Source organism: Ustilaginoidea virens, chromosome 5, assembly GCF_000687475.1.
Source record: "Ustilaginoidea virens chromosome 5, complete sequence".
Lineage (NCBI taxonomy): Eukaryota > Fungi > Ascomycota > Sordariomycetes > Hypocreales > Clavicipitaceae > Ustilaginoidea > Ustilaginoidea virens.
Window position 1 is genome coordinate 1,899,264 of NC_057320.1, and position 27,215 is coordinate 1,926,478.

Below are 27,215 nucleotides of genomic sequence, written 5' to 3' on the forward strand. Positions count from 1 at the left end.
TCTTTCTTGTTCTTCTCGGAATCTTCCACATACTTGTCTCATACCCCTGATAATTCTGAAGCGATATGCTTCCTGGTTTATATCGATCTTACCCACCAGCCTCATTCCTCTATTTCTCTACTTTGATTCCACTGTTCTACTCTTCTCTGTTTCTGCATGTCCTACTTCTCTTTCTCTTTTTCTTTGATGACCATGTTGCAACTTTTATTTGAGTTTCTTCTGCCTCCTCGTTTGGAGATGTGGGAATGATGGACGGTTTGCTAAGTATCTCGTTGTGAATTTTTCCATTCGTCGTATTCTGTTTGCTCAGATTGCCCGCGAAGTTTGCCTGCCTGACAGATGTGCGCATTTTCTCACGACTTACGAAAATAAAACACAAGTGTTTTTGTTGCTGATGCAGTCGCGGAACCTTTCGAACATTTTTCCATTTTATTTTATATTCTATATGTTTTATTTCTTGTTCTTTTTTTTTTGGAGGGGGGGGGGGGGGTGGGGGGGGGGAGGGGGGCGCTTTTCAAGATGCTTCTTGGTATCATGCTCATCGTTACAGGATCCTGACCCATTTGCTGATTTGTGCTTGTCTTGTTCGAATCTCTATCCTGGCATCCCTTTCGGTTTCTGATGACTTCCTAGTGGCTTTTGCCTTCGTGCAGAGCTGCAATTGCGGCTTTTTTCTCGAGGCGAGTGTCTAGACGGGCATATCATGCATAGTATGCATGTTTTAGATGGGCGACCAATACGGCGTATGCTTCTGGGACCTGGTACGAATAAACACGGCTCCCAAGTCGGCTGGCTTGACGCTTCCTGGGGTTATTCAGAGCCGACTATCGAAAAAGTCAAGCCAAGGACAGGAGAAGAAGGCCCGAGGCAGTGTGCAATGTGGCAGAACGGAAGGTAGGCCGGCGTGGTTCGTGGTCACCAATTTCCACCATGTATCTGCTGAGCATCTGCTGGGTATCATGATGGATATTTCTTTCTTTCCTTCTTTCTTTCTTTCTTCTTCTTCTTTTTAGAGAGAGCTCTCGGAATCTCGCTGCTGGCTGCAAATGATTAGACTGGATCTTGGTAGCGTAGATCAGTGGGAGTGGGTGGCCAAATACCAGACAGATACGGCAAACCAGGTCGACCAGGCGGCAGGTCTTGATTTGAAGAAGAACATGAATGCCTGGGTGCCAAAGTGCCGAGGATTAGAGTAACCCTCCATGTAGGAGCTAGCCGTGCATGTACCCTGGGGTAAATATGCGCATCCCGACTATCTCGTATGATGCGGCGGCGGCGGCGGCGGCGGCAGCGGCAGCGGCAGCGGCAGCGGCCTCTAACAATTGCAGTCAATGGCACGGGAAAGCTGCACGCATTGCATTGATGTCTCGAGGCTCGCCCTAGCAGCGTCCGGTGCCGCCTCCTAGCCCGGCACCTAAGCTGCGGGCGTCCAGCTCGGCCAGCTAGCAGAATGGCGATGGGGTCAATCTCGAGGGTGGGTTTGGGGGGGGGGGGGGGGGAACCACCTGTTATAAGTTGCCTCGTACATAGATGCAGCCGGCAACAAGGCACGGGCTACGAAACCTGCAGCGATACAGAGTTGGACTCGGCGGCGGCGCTAAAATGGTGCGAGTGGAGTTCGCTTCCTGTTGCATCAAGCTCCTTCTCCGGAGCCCCGCAAGAGGTTCCAGGTACTTGGGCACTTGAAGGCCGCCTTCGACTGCGTCATATATTTGGGCTCTTATTATTCGGTGGTGCCTGATGGGACGCCGAAGTTTTGCACGTTTTGCACTGTGCAGCAACCAGACAGCAGCCTGGCGCCGAAAGCGAGCAACGTCTCCACTTGGGCGGGATACACGAGCGTACCTGGTACTCGGTACTCGCTGGTTGACCACAGGTATGAACCTGGGTACCTGGTATGTACGAGGGAAACGACATCCTCACCCCTAGATAAGGTAGCTGCCTCTCCAAGTCTGATGGTTTGGCCGCCCTCCTGCTCGAACCATGTCGGCTTCGAGCTCTCCAGCATGTGCTTGGTTCGCAATTCTGCTGCTCTCGCTCGGGCCTTGTCAGCAAGCAGCAGCTTGAGGGCAGTGCGTATGCCGCTAAACCGGCCACCTGTGGTGGGGGGGGGGGGAAGAAAAAGGAAGGGGAAAAAAACCGGAACCGGCATTGGAGCGTCATGCTGGGCTTGGCGACCGCTTGACCGCAGAAACGGACTCCGGAGTAGCAGTTACCAAACAAGTCCAGAGCTGGTGTCTGGTACATTAGGTACCTAACGTAAGGTCAACCAGCGTACCTTGGGTTGCTGGTCTGGGGATGGGGAACTGGAGCTCAGCCATCTTTAGTACGCCCGAGTGCTAAAATATGCTATGTAATAAGTCTGGAACAGCCCAGAGTCGAGCAGCCCAGAGTCCAGACTGGCTGAGGTCACATAAGCCTGCCAAACCCGTGCTCCCACCCCATGGCATTGCCCTCCTGCGAGCACAAGCACAAGCACAGCACGCAGCACAGCACAGCACAGCACCGCGCCAAACAAAACAACAACCCAGTTGACTCCAGTCGTCCGTCCGTCCAGCCCTGCAACATCAAACCGACCCCGACCCTCCCCCCCCCCCCCAATCCTTCTGGCTGTCCATTTGGGAAGCTCGCGAGCTTTGCCAGCTCGCAGCGACTCTTTCACTCATCCCGCCATAGCGGTAGCGGTCCTGTACCGCGCTTTTCAGACTCGTCAGACTCGGAGCCGTCAATCCATCGTCGCCGCCATCGTTGTCGTTGTTTGCTGTTGACGTCTTCCTCGCCCGCCCGCCCTCCTCGCTGCCGGCAATCTTCTGCCCTTCTCCCCCGCCCCCATCCTCCTCCTCCTCCTCCTCCTCCTCCTCCTCCTCCTCCTCCTCCTTCTGTCTCCCCCTCGCCCCCCCTCAGAATGGATTCATCGTGGCAGCAGCAGTCTTACAACGACTCGGCCAGCGCCTCGCGACGGCACAACGGCGGCGGCCAGATGCCTCGAGATTACGCCGGTCAACAGCCGCCTGCCTCCGCGGGCTATGCTTACGATCACCCCCAGCATCAGCATCAGCATCAACATCAGCATCACGGCGGTGCTCCCGTGCTCCCCATTGTCCATCCTGCCGGCCATTCCGTCGTCCTCCACGGCGCCAATCCAGCCATCTCCCCCCTCTTGCAAGCTGGCCCTGCTCCACGCGACGGCAATGGCGATGTTGCCATGCACGATGCTCAAGATGCCCATGCCGGCATCAAATACCCCTTGAGGCCTCACCACCAGCCTCATCACTCTGGTGGACGCTCCTCCACCCTGCAATCGCCGCACGAGCAACAGCCGTCATCCGCCGCCCAGCGCTACTCTCCCATGGACACCCTGGCAACCACGTCGCCCTACGCCCACAAAACCAGTCAGTTCGCCAACCCCCCGCCTCAAACCCAAACCCCGAACGCGCAGCCAGAGTATCCGCAGAGCCCCTACTATGCTGGGCGATCGGCCTGCCAGAACTTGCCGCCCATCATGCCTTTCAACTCCCCCCAGGACAGTTACTCTTCATCCGGCTTGGCAAGCTTCGACGGTGCCTCCTTTCCCAACGGACCCAAATCCCCTCGACGGCAGAACCCCCCGCCGCAAAAGTCTGTTCCCGAGTTCCGCAAGGTGCGAGCTTTGACCGAGCTGCGGCCCAAAGTTAACCGGCAGCCGCCCTTCCGACGAGCTAATCCCGAGGGAGGCTTCATCAGTGTGAGTAGCTCATGAGCTACCTTTGTTGCTGTTGTTGTTGTTGTTGTGGTGGAGGTGGTGGAAACTATCGTCAAACTAATTTGCCCGTCATTCACCGCATTTTAGCCTCTGCAAGCTCTTACATCTCACCTGCCAGCAACGTATCGTATCTGTAACCCTAGCTTCAAATACGAGACCTCGCGAAACCCTCGTCGAGTTTTGACGAAGCCGAGCAAGGGAGTCAAGAATGATGGCTACGACAATGAGGATAGCGATTACATACTTTATGTCAACGATATACTGGGATCGGAAGAGGCTGGTCACAAGTATGTGCAAACCTGCCATTTACGGCCTCGCCAACATCGCCTCGAAAAACGCGTGCAGGCCCGCTGACTTTGTCTCTCTCCCGTCTCGGACAGAAATCGTTACCTTATTTTAGATGTCCTTGGCCAAGGGACGTTTGGTCAGGTCGTCAAGTGCCAGAATCTGAAAACGCAAGAAGTTGTTGCCGTCAAAGTCATCAAGAATCGCACGGCTTACTTCAACCAGAGCATGATGGAAGTATCTGTCCTTGACCTGGTCAGTCCCCTTTTTCTTTTTTCCCCTTATATTTATATATATATATATTTTGCGGTCCCTCAACCTCGGACGTCGCCAAAGTCCGCAAATCCGCTGACAAGCCCCCGCCCCCTTTGTGCAGCTAAACACGAAACTCGACAAAAATGACGATCATCACTTACTGCGACTCAAAGATACATTCATTCACAGACAACATCTTTGCCTGGTATTCGAATTGCTGAGCGTCAACTTGTACGAGCTTATCAAACAAAACCAGTTCCGGGGATTGAGCACTACTCTTGTACGAGTCTTTGCCCAGCAGCTTCTCAACGGCCTCGCGCTCTTGAACAAGGCTCGGCTGATCCATTGTGATCTGAAACCTGAAAACATCCTGCTCAAGAACTTGGAAAGCCCAATCATCAAGATTATAGATTTTGGATCAGCTTGCGACGAACGTCAAACAGTTTATACTTACATCCAGTCAAGATTCTACCGTTCGCCAGAAGTCTTGCTAGGATTGCCATACTCCTCCGCCATCGACATGTGGTCTTTGGGCTGCATCGTGGTCGAGCTGTTTCTTGGATTGCCCTTGTTCCCAGGTTCGTCGGAATACAATCAAGTGTCTCGTATTGTCGAGATGCTCGGCAACCCCCAAAACTGGATGATCGAAATGGGCAAACAAGCGGGAGAGTTCTTTGAGAAACGTCAAGACGAGTTTGGCAGACGAACATACCACTTGAAGAGTATGGAGCAGTACGCGCGAGAGCATAATACGAAAGAGCAGCCAAGCAAGAAGTACTTTCAGCAAAGCACGCTGCCCGACATTATAAAGTCGTATCCCATGCCGCGCAAAAACATGAAGCAGAGCGAGATTGACCGAGGTATGTAAAAGCCTTTTCTTGCAACGAGGCAGACCTTTCCCCCCCCACTTTTCCCCCTTCCTTTTTCTTCCTTTTGTCATTGTTATCGTTGTTGTTGTTGTTGTTGTTGTTGTACCGCGACTTGGGAAACACCATTATCTGACTAGAAAACCATACAGAGATGAACAACCGCATTGCCTTCATAGACTTTGTGCGTGGTCTGTTAACCATCAATCCTCTTGAGAGATGGTCGCCACAACAAGCGAAGCTGCATCCGTTCATCACCCAGCAGAAATATGCGGGACCTTTTGTTCCTCCCATGAACTTGAAAGCAAGTTCCCTAAACAGGTCACCGGCTCCAGGAACCCAGCAGCAGCAGCAAGCCGAGGCCCTGAGCAAGCAACGTGCGCAAGCAGCCCAGGCTCAGGCCAATTCTGCGGCTGCTCATTCGGCGGCCCAGGGAGCCTACCCGAACATGGCTGCTGCTGGCCAGTATCCCGCGCAGCCAGGACACGTTCAGCCTCCCATTTACGGCAACACTCCCGTCTATTCTCCTGCTGGAAATTCCGGCAGCATAGCACCATCGTACGGACCCCAGGCAGGTCAGTACGGACAAATGGTCATGAGCCAGGCCCCGCAGCCGATCGCCTCTGGCCAGTACGGAAGCGTGGCTCAGTCAAACATGTACCAGCAGGGCAGCATGAGAGCCAGCAGACAGAGGGCCTCGACCATGGAACAGCAGCAGAGCGGCATCCCCGCCGCCATCCAGCGAGTAGCAAGTCATCTCGACCCTAACCAGCCCATTCGCCTCCAGCCTAGCCCGGCTTACTACCCTCCGCCCGAGGGAATGGTCGGGATGGACAATACGCCAGGTCGAGCTGGGCGGAGGGGAAGCCGAGCGCAGCCAGCCGGTAGAGGCAACAGAGACTTTATACGCAACCTCGAGGAACGAACTTTGGAAGAGGGATTCATGGGAAATCAGAACTCGTGGCGTTGAATGAGCCAATCAGAGTCACAAGGAGCGAGCACACACTCAGCACACCACTACTAGTAGGACAAGTCTCCAATCTGCAAAGCCATCCATCGTATCCAAAAGTTTGTTAGTGGAACAAAGCCCTCGTCTAGCCTCGCACTTTGTCGTGCAATGTCGGTAGATGGGGGTCTGAAACCGCCTCGACATCACTACACGGAAATATCAAGACCGCGGCAGACTGGACGGCTTAACAGTCACGCCATCGCGATGTTCCATACTGGCAAGTCGTGGTCAAAAAGATGAAACAAAGAATCCCCAAAGGCAGCCCGCCACGAAAACTACATGTACGCACGGAGGAAGCAATACGCCTCTGAAGCTTTCACCGGAGCATTTCCCCTATTTCGCCAACCGATTGGAAACGGACTGGGAATGTAATGGGGGGGTTTTTTTTTTTTTTTTATTTGTGCCACGAAAGGGATTAGGTGTCGCAACATCAGACTTACATGCCGCGACGGCTAAGCTTCTACGGCAGTCGGGTCAGTCTCTCGGTTGGGGTGGGCATTTTCCAGACTCGCCCACTTTCCTAGCCGGGCGGTTTCTACTCTAGCCTACGCTCGGAACATTTATACGTGCCATTGTTCTTGTGGGAAGCAGCTCATCTTTTCAAGTCCCTGGGCCCATGGGCAGGAATGCCAGTAGTTGATCAAATGTCGGCCAAACCGGGAGTCAGCAGCAGTATACGAAGTGTATAGTAGCCCGGGACAGGATTTTCCTATTGCTTGAGTGTTCCCTCGTTTCGCTTTCTCTGGTGCCAAGTAGGGGCGAAAGGCAGCACGACGGGAATTTAGGGAATTTAGAAAGCCCAGCTTTGCGCAATGAGGGTGATGGATGGCCCGTCTCCCTTGCTCCCCGTAGTGTCGCGCAACGGGTTGGTTCTTGTGGTCTCATTCTACCCTTGCTGGAGGATGGAGGAACAGAAAGAGAAAAAAATCAAAAAAATTCCTGCAAAAGCAAGACTTGCACCTCCTTCAGTTGGGTTGGGGTTTGCTTGAATCGGGCAGGGGCAGGGGCTGGCCTGGGTGGTGGCGCCGTTCGTGGTCGATTTTCCGCCTATTTTTCCTTTTTCTTTTCACGTTTTTCTTTTTCTTCCCTTTTGTATTGTTTGTTTAGAAGGATCCAAGGATTCAAAGTTGGAAGGGCGGCGGTGCGAAGGGGAAAGGGAGGTGGGGGGGGGGGGGGCAGGGGCATGCGAAACGGGCCCATGTGGAATTTACAACAACAAACTACTGTATAAGGGGGATTGAGCGAGCGGGACAGCGGGAAGGCATGTCATCAGAGAGGATGGAGAGTTCCCCGCAATAAAAGCAACCGAGACATGCACCGTACAATCATGATACACGCGGCGGGCGTTTTTTCATTCTCGGGGAGAAGCATGTGGGACGAGGTTGTGAAGCTTTTTGTTTTGCTTTGCCCATCTCGTGGGGTGTCTGTCCATGCAGGAGAAAGACAGAGTAATAGTACAGAAGGCGTGCGTGGCGTGCCAGTAGCCAAGGGCCAAAAGGCCGTCGTCAGTTCTGCAGAGCATCCCCGAACAGGGGCCAAAAGAGCAAGAGAAGTACACGTCACCGACCGCGTCTCCCTCTGCCGCCTCTGTGGAAACCGCGGCCGCTCATGTTCGGGCCGGCCAGCTGGTCGCTGTAGAGTCGGTGGTTGCTCCTCGTGCTTGTCGCCGGCTCGGGGAACCCCATTGATCCGTCGACAACTTGGTCTGCTCCATGTGCGCCTTTGGAGTTCCTAGGCTGGGCGGGAGCACTGGCGGGAGCACTGGCGGGCGGACTCGAGGCGGAGGGCTGGTAACGGTAACCCCCGGTCAAGGGGTACAGTTTGAGGATCTGGCCATCGGCCTGGGGGGAGGCATGCAAGTACTGGGTTAGGCAAACGGGGGCGTTTTGGTTTTCCCATCCCAGGGCGGGCGTTGGATGATTGAGCAGGGCGCAGCAAAAGCAAGGGGGAGGAGAAAAGGACGCACCGTCTTGTTGTTAAACGTCTGGATGACCCGCTCGCCGCCCTCGCGGGATGCAAAGACCATCTCTGCGACGAGGAGCGGCTGGTGCTTGATGATTTTGCAGCCCATCATCTCGCCGCCGACGGGGGTCATGGCACTCTCAATGTCTGCGGCGGTGGTGCCCGGGGCGAAGTTCTGGCCCCTGACGACCAACGGTCCGGCGAGCCCGCGGATGGTCAGCCCGGCGTCGCCGGGGGGAGCCGCTGCAGGAGCAGGGGAAGGAGCAGGGGCATTGCCGACGACCCGGACCTGCGCGGCGTCGACCTTGCCAACGGCGGCGGCGAGTTTCGCGCTGCGATGGTTCCGCGGCGCGTCGGGCCTGGAGAGGCGGGACCCGAACGAGGCGTCCCGGGCAGGGTCTCGACGGTAGAGATGGTGCGTGGATTCGCCGTTGGCGGCGCCGGGCGTCGAGGCTGCTTTGTTGCGGAAAAGCTCTCTGGCGGCAGGGACGGCGGCGCGTTGCTTTTTGCGAGTTGTTCAGCCCGGTTCCAGGATCAGCTGCTCTCGGCGTCCTGCTGCGTGTGCGTGCGTGCGTGCGTGCGTGTACAATCAAGTATTCCCACGGCGAGAATGAGGAAAAGGAGAAAGGGGGAACCACGGAGCGCGGCAATGTACCTTTTTGACGCCGACGCGACTGGCGAGCGAGCCTCCAGGTGTGGTGATGGGCTTGGGTGTTGACGGCGCGCTTCGTCTCGGGTCGCGGTTGAATATCCTGTCTGCCAGGGCGGAGTTCTTCCTGCGCTCTCGTGCTAAAAAGGGGGGGGGGGGGGGGGGGTTTCCTTGTCAGCGATTTGCGGCATGCTGAGACTGACGGGTCGTGTGGGCTGGGCTGCGAGGTCTCGCGTACCGTCTGTGATGATCTGTTGGAAGTCTGAAGCTGGCGACGCCATTGCCGGGGCGGAAGTTCTGGAGCGGCGGGCCGGGCTGCCGACGGGAATGGTGGGGGAGGGGGGAATATTCGATACTTTGGCGCAAATTGATGCCAATGGGGAGGAAGAAAGTAAGCTGATTGCGAAGGGGCTGGATGTGATCCGGCAAGACCAGAGACGAGACGAGACGAGACGAGACGAGACGAAGACGAAGACGCATTTCCAAGGTTGGCGTGGCCATTGTCGTTGGCTTAGCGACAAGCCACGCTCAAGCCACACGGTCCGTCACGGCCAAGCGGTTGGTCACAGCCACGCGGTCGGTCAAAGCCACACCAAATCTCCCCCTTGTCAGCCAAGGCAAAAAATGAAGCCTTTCCTTTTCCTTTTATCCAAAAACTTCAAAACGCCCACCTTCACCTTGCCGGCCACAAGCTTGGACCAAATGCTGCAATACGCCCGAGTGGAAACCAACCCGCCCGCGAGACACCCCATCCCAGAGTCATGGTAGCAAGGGCAAACATCCTCTCGTGCACGTCATGCCTGCGCCGAACTCTTCGAGCCACCACCCCCTCCGCGACACCATGCCCGGCCGCGCATCTAGGCCGCGCACATGGCAGAACCTACGCGGCCACGCCTCCTCTCCCAGCTGAAGCTGCCGCCGGAGCTGCCGCCGGAGCTGCCGCCGCCCACACGCCGCCGGCGCTGCCCAGTCCGCGGCAGCCCTTGGCCGACCCGTTGGTCTCGACGCAGAAGCTGAAGTCCAAGCTGCAGCGCGTGGTCAAGAAGCACCTGGACTACCTGGACGACGACCCTTGGAAGATTGCGCAGTACGTGGCGGATGCCCTGGGCAAAGATCGCTTCGACGAAGCGCTGCTCTTGACGCAAAGGGCCAGCAAGGACCGTCAGCTAGTGGTGGCCTGGAACCATCTCATCGGGCATCTGCTGGAAAAGCAGCAGCTCAAGAGCGCCATCAAACTATACAACGAGGTGAGTTTGAGGAAACCGACCAAGCCAACAAGAAAAAACAATAAAACATAAGAAATAAAAAAAAAAAGACTAAACGAAACACCACACGACACGTCTTGCCCGCGACCAGATGAAGAAAAGAGGGCAGCTGCCCAACGTCCAGACCTACACCATCATATTCTGGGGCTGCGCCAAATCCCAACACCCCAAGCTGGCCGTCGCCGAAGCCGTCAAGCACTACAACATCCTCATGGCCGACAAACGCATCCAGCCAAACTCGATCCACCTCAACGCCGTCCTCAACGTCTGCGCCAAAGCAGGAGACCTCGACACAATGTTCCTCATCGCAGGCACGGCCGACGAGTCCGCCCGAGCCCCGACCGCGTACACCTACACCACCATTCTCAATGCCCTGCGCCATCACGCCATGAATAACCCCGTCGACCAGCAGCTTCCCCCGGAGCAGCAGGTCGCAAACAAGGCCAGAGCCGTCGAGCGTGCCAAGGGCTTGTGGGCCGAGGTCCTGGACAAGTGGAAGAATGGCCGGCTGGTGATTGACGAGGAGCTCGTCTGCGCAATGGGCCGCGTCTTGCTGCTGGCTCCGGACCGGGACGATAAACGCCGCGTCCTCGACCTCCTGCAACAAACCATGAACATTCCAAACCTGGCCAAGGCGGCCCCCGGGTCAGACGACGCCTTGCTGCAAGACCCAGCCGGGCGCGACGTCGCCGCAGGGGCAGGGGCAGGGGCAGGGGCAGGGGCAGGGGCAGCATCAGCGGCAGCACCAGCGGCAGCAGCAGCATCCGACGCCAAGGCCGCCGTCTCATCGTCCTCGAGTCCATCGTGCGCCAAGCCGGGGCGCAACACCCTTGCCCTGCTGCTCACTGCCCTGGCCTCGTGCAAGCTCACCACTGCAGGCATCAAGTACTGGAACCTTCTGGTTCGCCACCACGGCATCGTTCCGGACAACGACATCTGGCTCCGCATGTTTGGCATGCTCAAGGTCGCCAAAGCCAGCGGCCACGCAGCGGCGCTGCTCGACATCGTCCCTGCCGATTTCATCGGCCCCAAACATTACCAAATCGCCATGCAAACCTGCGTTCGCGACAACATCAACCCCAACGCCTCCGCCAACTCCAACTTGGTTCTCGACTCCATGCTCAGCCGCCTTCAGGTTCCCGACCTCCACGCCCTCCGCCTCTACCTGCGAGTCGCCCTCGTCAACCACTTTCACATGCGGAAGCGTGCCCAAGACGGCGACAAGCTGTCCGCCAAACAAGAGTACGGCACGCAGATAGCCCGCGCCCTGGCTCGCCTTTGGGAGCCGTACAAATCAGTGCACCATCACTATTTCAAAGCAACCTCTCCGCCGCCCACCAAGAGGGACCAGGGCATGCTCTACAACAGCAAGCGTGAGGTCATCGCTCTCGCGCGGCTAATGTTCTCCGCTTCCAACAAGGTCGTCAAAGAGACCATGCTTCCAGCAAACGAGCTGCGTCAATTCCGATCCTCCGGGGCCAAAATCAACCGCGAGATACAGGCCTTTTACTCTAATCGTGAGCAAATAGAGCCTAAACTGAGCGGCTCGTCATCGCGCACAGTCTTGCAAGAGTCTGAAGAGTCTGAGGCCACGGATTTGCCAGACGACCGACTTCATCGACCTGGCGGAGACTTCGTATGGGACACGACCGGTCTGAAATAGATGCCCGTCGCAAATACAGCCCAGGCCTCATCACGGGACCGTGTTGCAAACCGAGCCTTTGAAAGGCCATTAATCTCACGATTCGTGTGCTTGTCCCCAAAATCTTGCATCACCGCTTTGAGTAATGAGGCGCTATGGATACTACTACCCGTGATGGAATTGGAGTAAAAAGCTACATATATTGAAAGAATACTGTTCAGCATTTATTGGTCTTCCAAAACATCCGACCTGGCAATCAAGAGTTGGCGCATGTACAATAGACAGAATTCAACTTTCCTGCGTGGTAAAATGTCTTTTCCCATTTGTCAATGATGTGTCCTCGTTTTTTTTTTTTTTTTTTTTTAAAAAAAAAGAAGAATAAAAGAAGACGAAAACATCATGACAGTCAGTGCATGCTTCATCAATGATGCAAGACTAATCTACTTGTGCCCTCCTGTTGACCGGTTTTGGGACTACACTCGAATGGATATCCACAAAAGCATCGCTTGCGTTGGAAAACAGCTCCGAGTCAACCTCCGAGCCGTTTGAAAAGCGACTCCGGTAGGTTTCAAACTGTTTGCCTCGGGATACTCGTCTCATGCCCAAATGTGATCCAGCAGTCTCCGAGGCAGGACTAGGAAACGTGCCGGGTAAAGATCCCATCCGTCGAAATTTGCTGACGAGTTCGGAAACTGACGGGACGTTCTCCTCATGACAGGTAGATGCATGACTGCACTCAGAGGTTTGACGTCGATTCAAGGCCAAGGAAACCGAGCCTGGTTCATGAGGGTTACTCCTGGCACGGGCACGTCTCGTTTCACTTCCAACTTCCGGCAACTGATTGTCTGCGTCCAAGCTTCCCAAGTTAAGTCCAGAGGGGTTGCGCGGCGGCTGTTCGCTGTTGGAACGACTTCGGTAGTCTCTTCTTACCATCGTCTCGTACGGCGAGACACCGTCGTTTGCCTCCTTGGAAACAGTTGCAGTGCGACCAATTGCCGCCATGGGAATTGCTGAAGCCCTCTGCCTTCTTTCGGAATCTGACGCTGCCTCGATCAGAAGCCCACTATTGGTACCTCGAAGAACAGTTTCATTCGAGGTTTTGGACGGCGAAGGGGAAACTGAGCGTTTTGCGAGTGATTTCCGGGTTTCCGACAAGCGTTCTTCGCTTGTCACTTCTTGCGATTTCATGAATTCTCCAATACCAAAGCTTGGGCCTAGAACCTCATCGAGAAAGAACGACGATAAGCGGGATCCACCTTCGTTTTTATCCTTGGTAGCAGTGGCAACTTCTCTATTTTCCAGAGGGACAGACTCAGTCGATATGGTGGAGGATATTTCTTGTAGTTCCCCAGCAGCGGACCTCGCTTTTGGCGCGGGTGTATCGACAAATGTAGGAAGTTGATAACGAGGGCGAAAGCTGCTTCTAGATGGAAACGCAACTTGGCTAGAGTTTGCCAGCTTGCTGGCTCCCGTAACGCGTACACTTTGAGCCATACACGTGCTTGGCGGTGTTTCATATCTGCTATTAATATCGGCAACGGCTCTCTCCAAGGAACTGCGAAATGTGGATGATCCATTCGTCATGTCCTGGGACGTCATCTCTAACGGCACATCTAAGCGAGGAGGTGGAGAGTCGTGTCTCTGTTCACGTCTGATGCTCGTACTTCCTTGCGATATCATGTCCGGGGGCACTACTGATTGAGACAAGTCGGGATTTTGAGCTGCATTTTCATTCTTGTCCAGCTTGTCGCGAGAATACCTTGCCTTGACAGTTTGAAACACGCTGCTTAGGCTTCGGCGATGATTAACAGTGCCAGCCCGGCCTGCCAGATTTCATCAGTAGTTGTGGTCAGCAATGGTTTTTGGTTGCGGCCAAAGGCTGAACAGGCTGAGCCTAGCTGGGGTTCGACTTACGTTGTTTGCTAACGATACCAGTGCCATTGTGGCTAGAGACGGCAGATGACGTTTCAGACTTGTCCTCGTAAAGTTGGGGTCCGGGCCGGAATGTCGAAAACCATCGGCGGTCAGGAACTTTGCATTGGATGCTAGCCTGCTCCTTTTGGCCATTGGTTGATGACTGTTGGGATCGATTGTTCCACAGCTTCTAGCTTACAATCCGTGGCCCATCGGAAGCCTTGTTCTGAACAGCCCGTGGCCTCGAACGCTGCTTGGAGAACAACATGCTGGGGACTAATCATGCACGATTAGTGACTGATGCTGACGTGCTTGCTTGGCAGATACAAAGGCAAGGATTGGTGTAGCCAGTACAATGATGAATGAGGAATCGGGTTGTTTTCGAGGACGCGATGAGCCTCAGTATGGTTGATGAATATTCTCCCCACGAGTTTGCGGTAAGATCGTGTTGATGTGTTGATACGGGTTGGAAATGACTATGGGACCGGGTTGACGACAAGGCGAGAATAGCATAGCAGCCATTGGAAGGCGGATCCAAGCTCAGGAAGGCAAGTAGGGAGCATCGGCCTCGTTCTTGAATAAACAGCACATGGGAAGGAGCTCGAGTGCGATGGAATGATTTGTGCCTGGAGCGGGCGATGGCATCGGAATGGATGCCTGCGTCGGGCTGTCTCGAGGATGTTCAAGTCAGAAGGCAGGTGCTCTGCTGTTGTTTTGGTTGCCTAGGTGCGTAACTGCTTGGCTGGTATTCATACGCTAGACAAGGCTTGCGGGCAGCTGAGAAAGTTGGAAAGGAGGAGCCGTTGCTCTAACAGATTTAATATCTGGAATACCCTCATGATGCTGGGACAGGTGGTGGAAGGATCAATTACATAGCATCCACGACTTTGATTCGGAACGGAGTATGTACATGGGGTACGTCATGCCTATGAACCTGCCGCCAGGCAGGCAGGAACGCGGACGTCCTTTGAAGGCGCGAAGGTACAGGCTTTGTAGCGGACCCACTTTTTAGAGCCAATAAGGGACATCTTGAGCATTAATATTAATGATAACGCATTTTTTCTCTGCCTTAATTCTTAAGCAGCTAATTAATAGAGGCATAATAAGACCTATTTTTAAGCCTCTGGCTAAATGCGGCTACGGGTGCGATGCAGCTCTTTGTAAATCTGGGAATTGCCGGTACTTGTATTATTATATTATTTCTTAGTCTGTTGAAGTAGCCCGCAGTATATGATTTTCTATTGGCTTAAACCGTGGTTCGCTAAAAAAGTCTGCACCTTCGCACTGGCCGAGATGACAGGTACCTACCTACCTAAGGTACCTTAGGTACCTAGGGGATACCCGCACTCCACGGCGGCGCAGGTGCTGGAAAAATGGGTCCATCCAAGCCTTTAATGGGTTTAAATGGGACTGAAGTCGCGTCGCGCGCTCCTGACGCGGTCCAAAGACGCGACAAGGCAAAGCTTCATCCCCGTCCCGCTTGACAAGGGAGGGGGACACTTTTCTTGTGAGTGAATACATGCATCCAAAGACATTCCCCCTACTCCGCACATACCACAGCAATACCACCGGTAACTCCAGCGAACACTGTCGCCCCCACCGATGCGGATCGTGCTTCAAATCCCAAAGCCCAATATCCTCTTCATGCCAGTAATTGCTGCTTCATAGCCAGTCCGCCATGCCCAAGGCTGATCGCCGGGCCAAGCTCGCAGAGCTTCGAGCTCTCCGCCAATCGGGCAAGAAGGCCTTTGACAATTACCGCGTGGAAGATGTGGCAGATATATATGACGAAGTCGACGAAGAAGGCTACAAGAAAATCGTCCGCCGGCGCCTCAACGAGGACGACTTTGTCGTGGACGATAATGGCGAGGGCTATGCAGATGACGGGCGTGAAGATTGGGATCGTGTAAGACGCTACGACTCTGACAGCGACCTGGAGGATCTGCCTGTTCGAGGCAGGTCGAAAAACACAGGTCGGTTCATTCTCCATAATGTGATGCCAAGGTACACTGTTGCTACTTTCCGGACAGTTCGCTAAGCCGTCATTCAGTGAAAAAGCAGCGGGACGGCAACCAATCCAAGCAAGACGTCAATGACCGTAACATCAGTGACTACTTCACCAAAGGTGCTGGTAAAGAGCAGTCTAAGCCCAAGGTATGATGCTATACATGCTCACGCTCCAGGGCCTACTCTAAGCAAAGATCCGTCTACAGATTGTCAAGACTCGGGAAGATGACGACTTCCTTGCGGATCTACTGGGGGAAGTTGACACCAAAATTGCTCCCGCAGCACAACGGCTTCCGAAACCCGAAGGGCCTGGTGACCGCCGTAAACCCAGAGCTTTATCGCCGATTCAGGAACCCATGCACAAGAGACAGAAACGGACTGACACGCGGCTATCCTCCCCGGTCACTGGCGCTATTGGATCTGACGACGGTTTCGCTCCTACGTACGATGATGAGATACAGCCTACCCCTGATGCCCCCATGAGCGATGTTCCTGCATCATCACCTGCTGCTAGGAAAGCTGAGCGGAGAGCTCAAACCAAACAAGGGGCCGCAGACGACGGGGATGACGACATGATGGAAGTTGCTCATGCCGGAGCTGTCGACTTGCCAGGCGTGAATATCACCGGTTCCCGTCCGGTGAAGAGGCTCTTGGATCAAGCTCCTCAAGCGCCGCCGACTACTTCATCCCCCCAGAAAGCGGTCGATGGTTCTGTTGACTCTACGTCCTGGAACAGCCTCACTGACAGGCTCAATGTCATTCACAATCCCACCGAGACTCGCGGTATCGGTAAGATTGATCATAGGGATGCTGTTGAGAGTGACGGCAGCCTAAATTTCTTCTGGACGGATTATGCCGAGGTGAATGGCAGCCTTTGCATGTTCGGCAAGGTACTGAATAAAAAAACAAGTGGCTACGTCAGTTGCTTCGTCAAGATTGACAACATACTGAGAAAGCTTTTCTTTCTCCCACGCCAGCAGCGCTTCAGGGACAGTGAGGCAACAGATGAAACCATCGAGATGATGGACGTCTACGAAGAAATCGATGAGATCATGACCAAGATGAAAGTGGATGTTTACAAGATCAAGGCTTGTACGCGCAAATATGCTTTCGAGTTGCCTGGCGTGCCGAAAGAAGCGCAATACATGAAGTTGTTTTATCCATATACGAGTAAGTCGCGAGCGGCAGATAAACATGGTTCAACGAAAGAAAAAAAAAAAAAAAAAAAAAAAAAAAACCCACGTCAACAAGAAGGGGAAGGGAAAAGGATAGCGTTTCGTACTAACTCCATTTTCTAGAGCCGCAAATCGAAGCCGTCGCTGCTGGGCAAACATATTCCCATGTGTTCGGAACCAACACAGCTCTGTTCGAGCAGTTTGTTCTCTGGAAGAACATCATGGGCCCGTGCTGGCTCAAAATTCGAGACGCGGACTTTGGGGCGATAAAAAACGCCTCGCATTGCAAACTCGAAGTATTGGCAGAACATCCCAGCATGGTCTCGGTTATCCCGGATTCGGATGGCCTCGACGCACCTCCACTCACGCTCATGAGCATCGCTCTGAGAACTGCTTTCAACGCCAAGGAGAACAAGCAAGAAATCCTGGCCATTAGCGCGAGAGTCTATGATAAAGTCTCACTCAACGACACGACGCCGGCTGAGAAGCTCCCCTGCAGGACCTTTACAGTCATCCGTCCCCATGGGCAAGGGTTCCCGTTGGGCTTTGACCAACTCGCCAAGAAACGAAACAGAGGAACCATCGTGTTGAAGAGAACCGAGGCCGACATTTTGACCTTCTTCCTGGCTCAAGTTGACGTGGCTGATCCAGATGTCATCCTAGGCCATCAGTTCGAAGGGGTGGACTACAGTGTCTTGCTGAACCGCTTGCGTGAAAAGAAGATTCACCAATGGTCTAGGCTAGGTCGTTTTCGCCGGTCCGATTGGCCTGCCTCGATCGGCAAAGTCGGTGGCAACGTCTTTGCCGAGCGCCAAATCATTGTCGGCCGATTGCTATGTGACCTCGCCAATGACGCAGGAAAGTCGGCCATGTACAAGTGCCAGAACTGGAGCCTGACGGAAATGTGCAGCCTGTACCTTTCTGGTGATAACCGACGGCGGGATATTGATAACGAGGTTGCTTTGAGCAGCTGGGCCAAGGAAAAACAGGGTCTCATGGATTACATCACGCACATGGAAGCCGACACACACTTTATCGCCGCGCTGGCTCTCAGCGTCCAGCTTCTACCTCTGACCAAAGTCCTGACTAACCTGGCCGGCAACTCTTGGGCTCGAACCTTGACTGGTACTCGCGCTGAACGCAACGAGTATATTCTGCTTCACGAGTTTCATCGGAACAAGTACATTTGTCCCGACAAGCAATCCTTTCGCGGCCGTCAAAAGTTGGAGGACGAGAACGGCGAGGAAAACGGCGGGGAAGGGAAAAAGAAAGACAAGTACAAGGGTGGCCTGGTGTTTGAGCCCGAGAAGGGTTTATACGACAAGTTTGTCCTCGTGATGGACTTTAACTCGCTTTATCCGTCCATCATCCAGGAATTCAACATATGCTTCACCACGGTCGACAGAGGCGCTTCAGTAAGTATTGCAGCCTCCTTTGGACAAGGCAACGCAATGCCTGGCCGCCCTCTGGCCGCCTCTTGCTGACGTGCTTGGATAGACTGAAGACGACGATGCGGTCCCGGAAGTGCCAGTAGACCAGGAGCAAGGCATTCTACCAAGGCTAATTGCAACCCTCGTTGGCCGCCGTCGCCAGGTCAAGGGGCTTATGAAGGACAAGAACGCCACTCCCGAGCAACTAGCGACTTGGGACATCAAGCAGCTGGCTCTGAAGCTGACGGCAAACTCCATGTACGGATGTTTGGGCTACACGAAATCCCGATTTTACGCCCGGCCGCTGGCTGTGCTCACTACGTTCAAAGGCCGCGAGATCCTGAGGAGCACGAAAGAGCTCGCGGAAAGCAAGTCCCTACAGGTCATCTATGGCGACACTGATTCCGTCATGATCAACGCCAACGTGGACACGGTGGCAGACGCCTTCAGAGTCGGCAACGAATTCAAAAAGGCCGTCAATGACCAGTATCGGCTGCTGGAAATCGACATTGACAATGTGTTTCGACGCATCCTGCTCCAGGCAAAGAAGAAGTACGCCGCCATCAACCTCATTGAGAAGGATGGCAAGTTTGTGGAGAAGATGGAAGTCAAGGGTCTCGACATGAGACGGCGAGAATACTGCGCCTTGTCCAAGGAGGTTTCCAAGCATCTTCTAGACGAAATCCTGTCCGGGGAGGAAGCCGAGGTGTCGGTCGCGCGCATTCACGAGTACCTTTGCGATATTTCGAGCAAGATGCGAGATCAGAGCATTCCCGTGGCCAAGTACATCATTTACACGCAGCTCGGCAAGGGCCCCACGGAGTATCCCAACGCCGACTCGATGCCGCAAGTCCAAGTCGCTCTGCGCGACATTGCGCGGGGCAAGACGGTGCGCAAGGGAGACGTGGTGTCGTACATTATCACGGGCGACGGGAAGAGCTCCTCCGAGCCCGCGCCGAAGCGGGCCTTTGCCCCGGGAGACGTCAAAGCAGACGGCTCGCTCTTGCCGGACGTCGAGTGGTATCTGGGAAAGCAGATCTTCCCGCCTGTGGAGCGGCTTTGCGCAAACATTTCGGGCACTTCGACGTCGCAGCTGGCCGAGCAGCTCGGCCTTGACATCCGCCGCTACAGCTCTCATCCGGCGCAGCAGGGCGGCCGCGCGGATGACGTCGAGATCCACCCTCTCGAATCCCAGATCCCCGACGAGGTCCGGTTCGGCGACTGTGCCAGGCTGTCTCTGCGTTGCCGGAGATGCAAGCTCGCCGCCGCCTTTGAGGGCTTGGTAGCGTCGTCGCCCGGAAGCGTCTCGTCGTCGGGCGTGCTGTGCAGCGGGTGCGGCGCCGTCATTCCCACGCTGTCCATTGTCGCGCAGGTAGAATACGCCATCCGGCAGGAAACGTCGCGCTACTACGAGGGCTGGCTCGTGTGCGACGATTCGCAGTGCGGAAACAGGACGCGCCAGATGAACGTGTACGGCACGCGCTGCCTGGGGCCCAAGGGACTCGCGCGGGACTGCCTGGGACGCATGCGGTTCGAGTACACGGAAAGGGCCATTTACAACCAGCTGGTGTACTTTGCCAGCCTGTGGGACGTGGACAAGGCTCGGGCCAGGGCCAGCGACACGAACGACTCGGCCCTGTCGCGGCAGGATCGCGACAGGATCCTGGCACTTGGGGAGCACAACCGCGTGAGATTCGGAACGGTAAAGGGTGTGGTCGACAAGTATTTGGAAAAGTGCGGCCGGCAATGGGTGGCCATGGACACTCTGTTTGCCAAGCTGGGGTTCAACAAGCCATCTGCCGTGCCGCAAGGATGAAGGGAGCCGGGGCATACTGCAGCTGTGTTGTGCGGTGTCGTGTCTCTCTTTCTTCTTCTTCTTCTTCTTCTTATTATTATTATTATTACTTCCCCCTTGCCGAGTCCCAGTCGGCGGCAAGTCAAGGGATGGGGAGTTTGGTTGGTGTCTGGGTGTCAACGTTTTCGGGTTGCTGGGACGCATCAGCGGATTTAAAGATTTAAATCAAAGCACATGCATCGTTGTTTTCTGCAGCAGTAGCTGTTGCTGTATCTAGACAAGCAGTACAATAAATACGGACGTTGGTTCTGCAGCGTCTCGCTGCGACTGCGCCGTCCACCTCGACTCCTCAGTTGCTCAACCGCAGCCCAGCCCAGCCCAGCCCAGCCCAGCCCAGCCCAGGACAGGACAGACTTGTCGGTCGATGCTTACGGACCTACGCCGTACCCAAAGTAGGCAGGCGAAGCGAGATGCGCGAAAAGCTTCATCACTGTCACTTGTACGTAGGGCAAGGCCACGTGCTCGACCAGGTGCAACCAACCAGTGCGAGTGGGCCAACAACTACAAACCACGACGACGACGACGACGACGACGACGACGCACGAGAAAAAAAGGGGTCGTGAGGAGGACATGGTCAAAACAAGGTTGCTCATTCCCGCCAGCTGACTGACACAGATCAGTCCTGCTGCCCCCCCAAAGATTAAAACGATGTACAGCAAACGAACCACACAACCCGCAAAAGGCCCGGCAAGGAAAAGACCAAGCTGGCTCGAACTCTGCAGCCCAGCAGCCTTACTGAAACAACCAAAGATGCGACGGCGTGGAACAAGGTATCCAGGACAAGCACACACATGAATGATGAGGCTGGCCACAAACAACAACAACAACAACAACAACAACAACAACGCCCTCCCGCTCGCTCCAACCCAGCATTTCATCCCGTCCAAATCACCCCGTGCAACAAAGAAAGCGACCTGGATCCCGCCCGGCCTTCTGAAAAACAGAATGGCACATCTGGTCTCGTCTCGCAGAGCGACCTTGCTCATCCCGCCTGACCTGCCTCGTCTGTTCATTCACCCGCATGGGGACACTCGGGGGAGGGCTGGAAGCATGGAAGCAATCTTGTCAAGCCGAAGCCATCGACGTGATTCAGTCGGCCTGGTCGAATAAAGGTCGAGCAAGTCGAGAAATTGGAAAACCGACTCGTGAAATCCAGCTAGCTCCTCCCTCCCTCGCCTCGGCAGACGCGTCAATCCTCCTCATCCACTGCCATGAATGCTATTCCCATTTCTCATCACAAAGCCTGCATCTTCTCCGCTTAGCTATCCCTTTCAGTATGAACTGGGCAAGGTCGGCAGTGGCAGGCAGGCTGGCAGGCAGGCGGTGTCATGCCAACTTGGGGTCACCTTACCCTTGGTGAAGAATTAAAAAATCGTTAAGAGAACAAGAGCCGGGCAAGAAAGTAAAGCAAGAAAAAAAAAAAAAGAAAAAAAAAAGAGAAAGAAGGAAAAGTGAAAAAAAAAGAGTAAAAAGATAAGTTAAAATAAAAGACAAACGATGAAAAAAAAAAAAAAAAAAAAGGTAACATCATCTTCAGGGATAATGGAGAAGAAGCGAAGCGAAATAATCCGACGCAAATAGTCAACGTGTTGAGAGCAACAGAAAATAGTCAGGTTATAAGAAGTGATGCCCATGACGCAGCGTTGCTCTCTATTCCTCCGTCTGTGGCGAGAGCCTTCCCTTGTCTCATCTCAAATAATCTATGGGTTGAGGTATCATTGCATCAAAATGAGAAAAATGGGAGAGAAAGTAAAAAAATGAACGCGTGCACAACTTTTGACACGTCTCGAAATATCACGACGCGTTGCGGAAAAGACAAGCCTACAATCCAAGGAAACAGAATCCGCCAAGTCTATTACCCGAGATGCAAGACAACCGAGAAAGAGAAATCAACTTCACGTCTTTTTCTTTTTCTTCTTTTCTTCTTCTTCTTCTTCTTTCTTCTTGTTTTTACTCGCTCTCCTTCTTCTCGCTGTCAAGGACAGCTTTGGCCAAGGCCGGAGAGGGTCCTGCAGAGGGGGGTGAGGCCGGATGTTCGGAATCCATGGTCGCCAGCAAGCTAAAGAGTCACGTCGGGTTAGAATGGGGGCCTCATGGTTAGGTTACGGCGTGAGTGTGTTTTAAAGAGAGAGGCTCACCTGAACGCGTTGGTGTTGGACGTGCCGTCACGATTGGGAGGTGTCCCGGTGCGAGACGATGCTCCAGATTCTTCGCCAGGGCGGCCCAAAGAGCCGCCGGGTCCCAGACGTCTGCCGCTGTTGCTGCGCGACGAGAACATCGACGTGGGGCCGAGCATCAGGTTCTGGCTCGTGGTTCGGCTGGCAGAGCCCTTGAGACGGCGAAGGTCGTCCATGCCAACCTGGTTGCTCGTCTGTTGCGCGTAGCCGCCGGAAAAGTTGCGGGCGTCTCCCCGGCCCATGGTCGGACGGCCGCCAGGTCCGCCGCGGGTGCTGCTTCGAGCCGATTCCTGAGCTTTGGCTGCCGCCGCCTCGGCTTCGGCACGGACCTCGTCCAGAGTCTTGGGGCCCTTGTTGGCTTCCTTGGACATCCAGTTCGCCTTTCGCAGGTCGAGCATATCCATGAGCATAAACTTCATCCTGCTCTGCAGCTCGGGCAGGTCAACCATGCTCTGGATCCGCTGGAAATAGGCGTTCATCATGTGACGGCCCTTTTCCGTCGAGTCCAGATTGCCACCAATGGTGCGCAGCAGCTTGCTCAGAGATTCTATTTCCGCCTCGTCGGGGACGCCCTTGTAGTCGACGAGCTTGTGAACGCATTCGTGCATGATGCGCTCCGTCAACATGCCCAGCTTGTACAGCTCACCAATGAACTGCACCAGACCGAGGCCACGACGCTTGGCAGCGGCAGCCTCGTAGTACTCATCAGACAGCATGGCGGCGTCTCCGAGGGCCTTCTTGCCGCCGTCTTCCCCGCCACCCTCCTCCTCCTCCTTGGGCTGAGGCAGGTTGGTGCTCCAACCGCGCTCGAATTCCTCCTGACATCTGTTCAGGAGGTACTTCCTGAACAAGTTGCCCCCGCTGACAACGTTGCCGCTCTTGTCCTTGATGCGCTCATCTCGGACGTCGGCGCTCATGTTCTCCAGCATTCGCTTGCAGAACTTTGCGTACATCGAGGCCCAGTGGGCTTCGTCAGTGGCCTTTTCAAAGGTAAGTTGGATCACCTGACGCAGTGTACGACCGTCCGACTCGTCCTTGGACTGCCCGGCAATGGCAAGGATTTGATCTGCGATTCTGTCAAACTTCTCGGGCGTCATCTTGTTGAGCGCCGCCTTGACCTTTCTCTGAACCATTTCGGGATCGAGGTAGCCCGAAGGGACAGCCGTGATGGCGGCAGCACCCCCCTTGCTGCCGACGATGCTCGTCGGCTTCCAGCCATTGGTAGTGACAGCTATGGGCTTGATGTCTTGGCCAGCGGTCAAAGGCATGGTCTTAGCAGCCTGGACGTCCTTGGCGTTGTAGTCGCGACGGCTACCACGAGTGGACCGGCTGGACTGGCGGCCGCTGGGCGAATTGGGGGCGCCGGCCCTGGACTGCGACGACGTGCGTGACATGGCAGTGCCCGGGAATGCCCCGCCAGGGCCACGGAAGGATCCGATGGAGCCGACAGGAGGTCGGGGCATGGCACCGCTGGACATTGCCATGCGCTGCTCAGAGGACGTGCCCGGTGGCAGGGTACGACCTGGCGGAGGCGCGTTGAACGTGCCCATGGAGAACCCGCCGCTGCCACGGTTAGAGGGCTGCCTAGGCGTTTGTGCACGGGCAGAACGGTCGGGGTCTCCGATGAGCGACTTGACTTGCTGGTGGAACTCGACCGATGGCTGCTCAGTAAAAACTTTCTGGAACTGCAGCAGGAAAGCAGCATCGTACTTGAAGCTCTTGCCCTTCTTGGTGACAGCAGCGTTGAGGGCAGGGTTAGGAGACCGAATGCCGGTCGGGTATAAATCTTGATCCATGACCTGCAGGAACCGAGATGACTTTAGAGACTGGAGTGCGGCGCTGGGCTGAGGTGGCTCAACCGGCTTGGTAATGAGTGGTGCCAGGTTGAGGGCAGCAGGCTTTGATCCGCGCTTCTGGCCAGGACCGTCACTGGCGGTCTTGTCGTCGGCCAACTTCATGCCAGATAGTTTGTCAACGACCGACTCGACATTCAGGGTTTCGGCATCCTTGCCAGAGCGTGCAGCCGCAAGAGCTTCGGCTACCGACAAGACCTTGCCAGAAGACTCGGCCTCCTTCTGACGTCGCTCCTTTTCTTCCTCTAATCGCTCCATTTCACGTTCCTGCTCTCGCAGTTTTCGGTCCTCCTCAGCGGCAGTCAGCTTGCGATTTTCTTCGTCCTGTTTCTTCTGTGCCGCCTTCTCGGCTTCGGCTCGCTTTCGGTGCTCTTCCTCCTCCTTCTCGCGCCTCGCGTCAGCTTCCTCCATTTCGCGAATCATGCGCTCAATCTCATCCTCGTCAGGGTCCGCATTATCGGCAGCCGGCTTTGCAGGCCCGTCATCGTCCTCCACCTTCGTTGCTTCGTCGTTCCTAGACGCGTCTTTGACAGTGTCGGGATTCACTTTGGAGACAGAGGAAGAAGCTTCTACAGGAGCGGTGCCCGGAGCGGCGGCAGGTTCCTTGGCAGCGGCTTGCTCCTTCGCCTTGGCCGTCTCGTTGGCAGCCACTCGAGTAGCTTGCTTAATCTTCTCCTTCAGCTCATCCTGAATTTCTTTGGCAGTCTTTGGTGTGGCGGTACTCTCAGACCGTCCATGTGATGGTGTGGAAGACTTGGGGGGTGGGGTAGGAGTAGAAGCAATGGCAGGAGGAGTTTTGGACTGCTGGCCGCTGGGGGCGGGGGAAACCGGTTGCTTGAAGGTCGATGTGTCGACGACTTCGCCCGCGGCGTTCTTGATCTGAATGGCCGCACTCTTCCTGGGCTTGACAAAATTGTTGGCGGGTTTGCCAGGGGTGTTGGTGGGCTGAGAGGAGGAGCTGACGATAAGTGGTTGCGTCTGTTGGTTGGCGCTCGATGGCCGTTCTGGCTGTGACGGGCTCCGGGACATGGGGTGGCTTTGCTGATGGTACGCAGGCGCAAAGGGTTGGCTATAACCTGGAGAGTTAGCTTGAGGAGGCCCCATGTACGGCGGTACATTGTTGTAGTTATAGGGCATAGAGATAGGTCGTCCGTATTGATCCATTTGCTGCGGGGGGTAACCATAATTCTGATGTTTCATAGTCAGCCAAAGTTCGAAGCCACCATTTTCTGGAGATAAATCAAGAGACGATGGATTGTGGGAGGGTAGTCTGGGGGGGATGTATTGGGGGCCTTGCATGGCCAACTTGGCCGTGCCACTGGACACAACACGCCGCTTGCTACTCTGATGGTCGCGCCACTGTTGCTCTGGCCGCTGACAGAAGTGTCGCTGAGGTTGGACAGAGTTGCTTGCGCAGAGTTCATGTATAGAGTCCAATTGGCGCCCTGACTGCAGGGACTTGGCGTGTTCTCGGCGGCTTCTGGATTTCTTGCTGTGGGACTTAACGTGCAACGTATCAGACATGTCAGAAAAGGGGAGGTGTACTTGTTGATGCTGAGGCGCCATAGGAGGCGGGTAGTGGTACTGAGGCGGCGTCTGCATGGGCATACTGGATTGCACCGTGGCAGGAGCCATGTTTGGGGTATTCGGCATCGACGGTACCAGGGCCGGGCTTCGGGCTGGTTGCGGAGAGTTGGGGTATGCCATGTTGCGAGGCTGGGGTTGAAAGGACGGAGGCATGCCGCGGCTCTGCCCAGGGCCATTGCGAAACTGATTGTTAGGAGGATAGCCCATCTGGTTGTTATACTGATTGTTGTGAGTAAAGGCTCGGCCGCGCCCTCCTTGGGGAGGGAAGTTGCCTCTGTTTTCACTCTGTACGGAGTGGCTCGATTCGCGTCGAAAGTGAGCGCCAGGTTGGGGCCCCATGGCATTTGTGTTTGAAGGCACGGAACCCTGTCTCATGTGGCGCTGCAATTCGGGTTTATCGTTAGCTGACGCAAGTACCCAACAAACTTTGAACATGAGGCATGAAGGGCGCGCATAAGAACGTGCACCCAGGGCTGGTGACGGCCCGGGAGGGAAAAAAAAAAGGGGGGGGGGCCGCAAAAACCACCAGAAAAAAAAAGGGGGGGGGGAAACCATATGGTCTCTTCAAGTCAAGCTTACCTCCCCGTCGCTGCTAAGGCTTCCAAAAGTCATCTGACCGCTAGGTTGCTGAAGACCAGAGGGCGGTCGACCGCCGCTGGCTGATGGCTGAGGGATCGGAGAGGGAGAATGAGCCGGGGAAGGAACACGCTGGTTTCCAGCCCCAGGGATGGGGATGGGCGCAGCACTTCCCGTCTGAGGAGTACTATGAGCCATGGCGGGAGAATCAAAGCCAAACTGGATTCCAGGTTTGGCACCACTTTTGGCAGCATAAGAGTTGGGGCCGTTGGCAGCCATGGTGACGGAGCTTTTTCTGGTGTGGTCCACGCTGAAACCGTTGGTAAGGCTACCGCGGGCAACAGCAGGGACAGCAGGAGCGACGACTGGTTTGCCGTTTACAGATGTCAGAGTAGCCGTCTTTGCATTCTGCGCCGCGGAGGCAGAGGCAGAACCGACGACGACTGGAGCTTGAGAGCCGGTCGCAACCAGCGGCGCTTGAGATGACTTTTTGGGCGCACCTGCAGCGGAGGCATAAGAAGACGCCGTGGTCGCAGAGGTGTTGGTCGCCGGAATCGAACTTTGATGGTTCGCAGGCGACGTCATAAGGAAAAAAAGGACCAAATCGACTCCAAGACGGTGAGTGTTGGTAGAGTGGCTTTCGTTGATGCGGAGATGTCGAAGTGAGGACCCAAACCGACAAGCACAGGTGGTCAAGAAAACCTGTTATTTTTTTTCTTTTTTTTTTTTTGCTCCCGTCTCTTGATTCTGGGCTCACTAAATCACGGCCTCGTTTGTATCCCGACAGGGGACCAAAGGGGAACTTGTCGTGAAATGAAAGGATGAAGACGATATAAATGCGGGCGGAAGGGGGGTTGATTGGAACACCAGGTACTCGACGGGGCTCGAGAGAAGCAATAATCCCGAGGACGACCAAAGGAAGAGCGAATGTCACGCAGAAAAATATACCGACCAAGGCAGGATCGT

General features: G+C 55.0%; 7 protein-coding genes across 7 annotated transcripts; 4 read left to right on the top strand and 3 right to left on the bottom strand.

The window, feature by feature from the left end:
- Nucleotides 1-2,905: 2,905 nt before the first annotated feature.
- On the top strand, nucleotides 2,906-6,118 carry UV8b_06396 (uncharacterized protein; the record flags this gene model as incomplete). Its single annotated transcript, XM_043143893.1, has 5 exons — nucleotides 2,906-3,724; nucleotides 3,830-4,029; nucleotides 4,123-4,282; nucleotides 4,404-5,142; nucleotides 5,301-6,118. 5 exons carry the CDS (start codon nucleotides 2,906-2,908, stop codon nucleotides 6,116-6,118), a joined length of 2,736 nt encoding a protein of 911 aa, XP_042999828.1.
- Nucleotides 6,119-7,716: 1,598 nt separating this feature from the next.
- On the bottom strand, nucleotides 7,717-9,049 carry UV8b_06397 (uncharacterized protein; the record flags this gene model as incomplete). Its single annotated transcript, XM_043143894.1, has 4 exons — nucleotides 7,717-7,998; nucleotides 8,124-8,621; nucleotides 8,775-8,908; nucleotides 9,007-9,049. 4 exons carry the CDS (start codon nucleotides 9,047-9,049, stop codon nucleotides 7,717-7,719), a joined length of 957 nt encoding a protein of 318 aa, XP_042999829.1.
- A 480-nt stretch (nucleotides 9,050-9,529) lies between these two features.
- UV8b_06398 (uncharacterized protein) lies at nucleotides 9,530-11,696 on the top strand (the record flags this gene model as incomplete). The annotated part of the gene is made up of 2 exons (XM_043143895.1): nucleotides 9,530-10,015; nucleotides 10,125-11,696. The coding sequence occupies 2 exons, from the start codon at nucleotides 9,530-9,532 to the stop codon at nucleotides 11,694-11,696; spliced, it is 2,058 nt and encodes a 685-aa protein (XP_042999830.1).
- A 414-nt stretch (nucleotides 11,697-12,110) lies between these two features.
- Nucleotides 12,111-14,428, bottom strand: UV8b_06399 (uncharacterized protein; the record flags this gene model as incomplete). Its single annotated transcript, XM_043143896.1, has 5 exons — nucleotides 12,111-13,498; nucleotides 13,590-13,731; nucleotides 13,789-13,865; nucleotides 13,944-14,256; nucleotides 14,423-14,428. 5 exons carry the CDS (start codon nucleotides 14,426-14,428, stop codon nucleotides 12,111-12,113), a joined length of 1,926 nt encoding a protein of 641 aa, XP_042999831.1.
- Nucleotides 14,429-15,267: 839 nt separating this feature from the next.
- Nucleotides 15,268-20,017, top strand: UV8b_06400 (uncharacterized protein; the record flags this gene model as incomplete). The annotated part of the gene is made up of 5 exons (XM_043143897.1): nucleotides 15,268-15,562; nucleotides 15,640-15,743; nucleotides 15,803-16,766; nucleotides 16,895-18,186; nucleotides 18,269-20,017. The coding sequence occupies 5 exons, from the start codon at nucleotides 15,268-15,270 to the stop codon at nucleotides 20,015-20,017; spliced, it is 4,404 nt and encodes a 1,467-aa protein (XP_042999832.1).
- A 449-nt stretch (nucleotides 20,018-20,466) lies between these two features.
- Nucleotides 20,467-21,051, top strand: UV8b_06401 (uncharacterized protein; the record flags this gene model as incomplete). The annotated part of the gene is made up of 2 exons (XM_043143898.1): nucleotides 20,467-20,615; nucleotides 20,739-21,051. 2 exons carry the CDS (start codon nucleotides 20,467-20,469, stop codon nucleotides 21,049-21,051), a joined length of 462 nt encoding a protein of 153 aa, XP_042999833.1.
- Nucleotides 21,052-22,006: 955 nt separating this feature from the next.
- UV8b_06402 (uncharacterized protein) lies at nucleotides 22,007-26,834 on the bottom strand (the record flags this gene model as incomplete). Its single annotated transcript, XM_043143899.1, has 4 exons — nucleotides 22,007-22,115; nucleotides 22,195-25,274; nucleotides 25,632-26,054; nucleotides 26,253-26,834. The coding sequence occupies 4 exons, from the start codon at nucleotides 26,832-26,834 to the stop codon at nucleotides 22,007-22,009; spliced, it is 4,194 nt and encodes a 1,397-aa protein (XP_042999834.1).
- Between the last annotated feature and the right edge of the window lie 381 nt (nucleotides 26,835-27,215).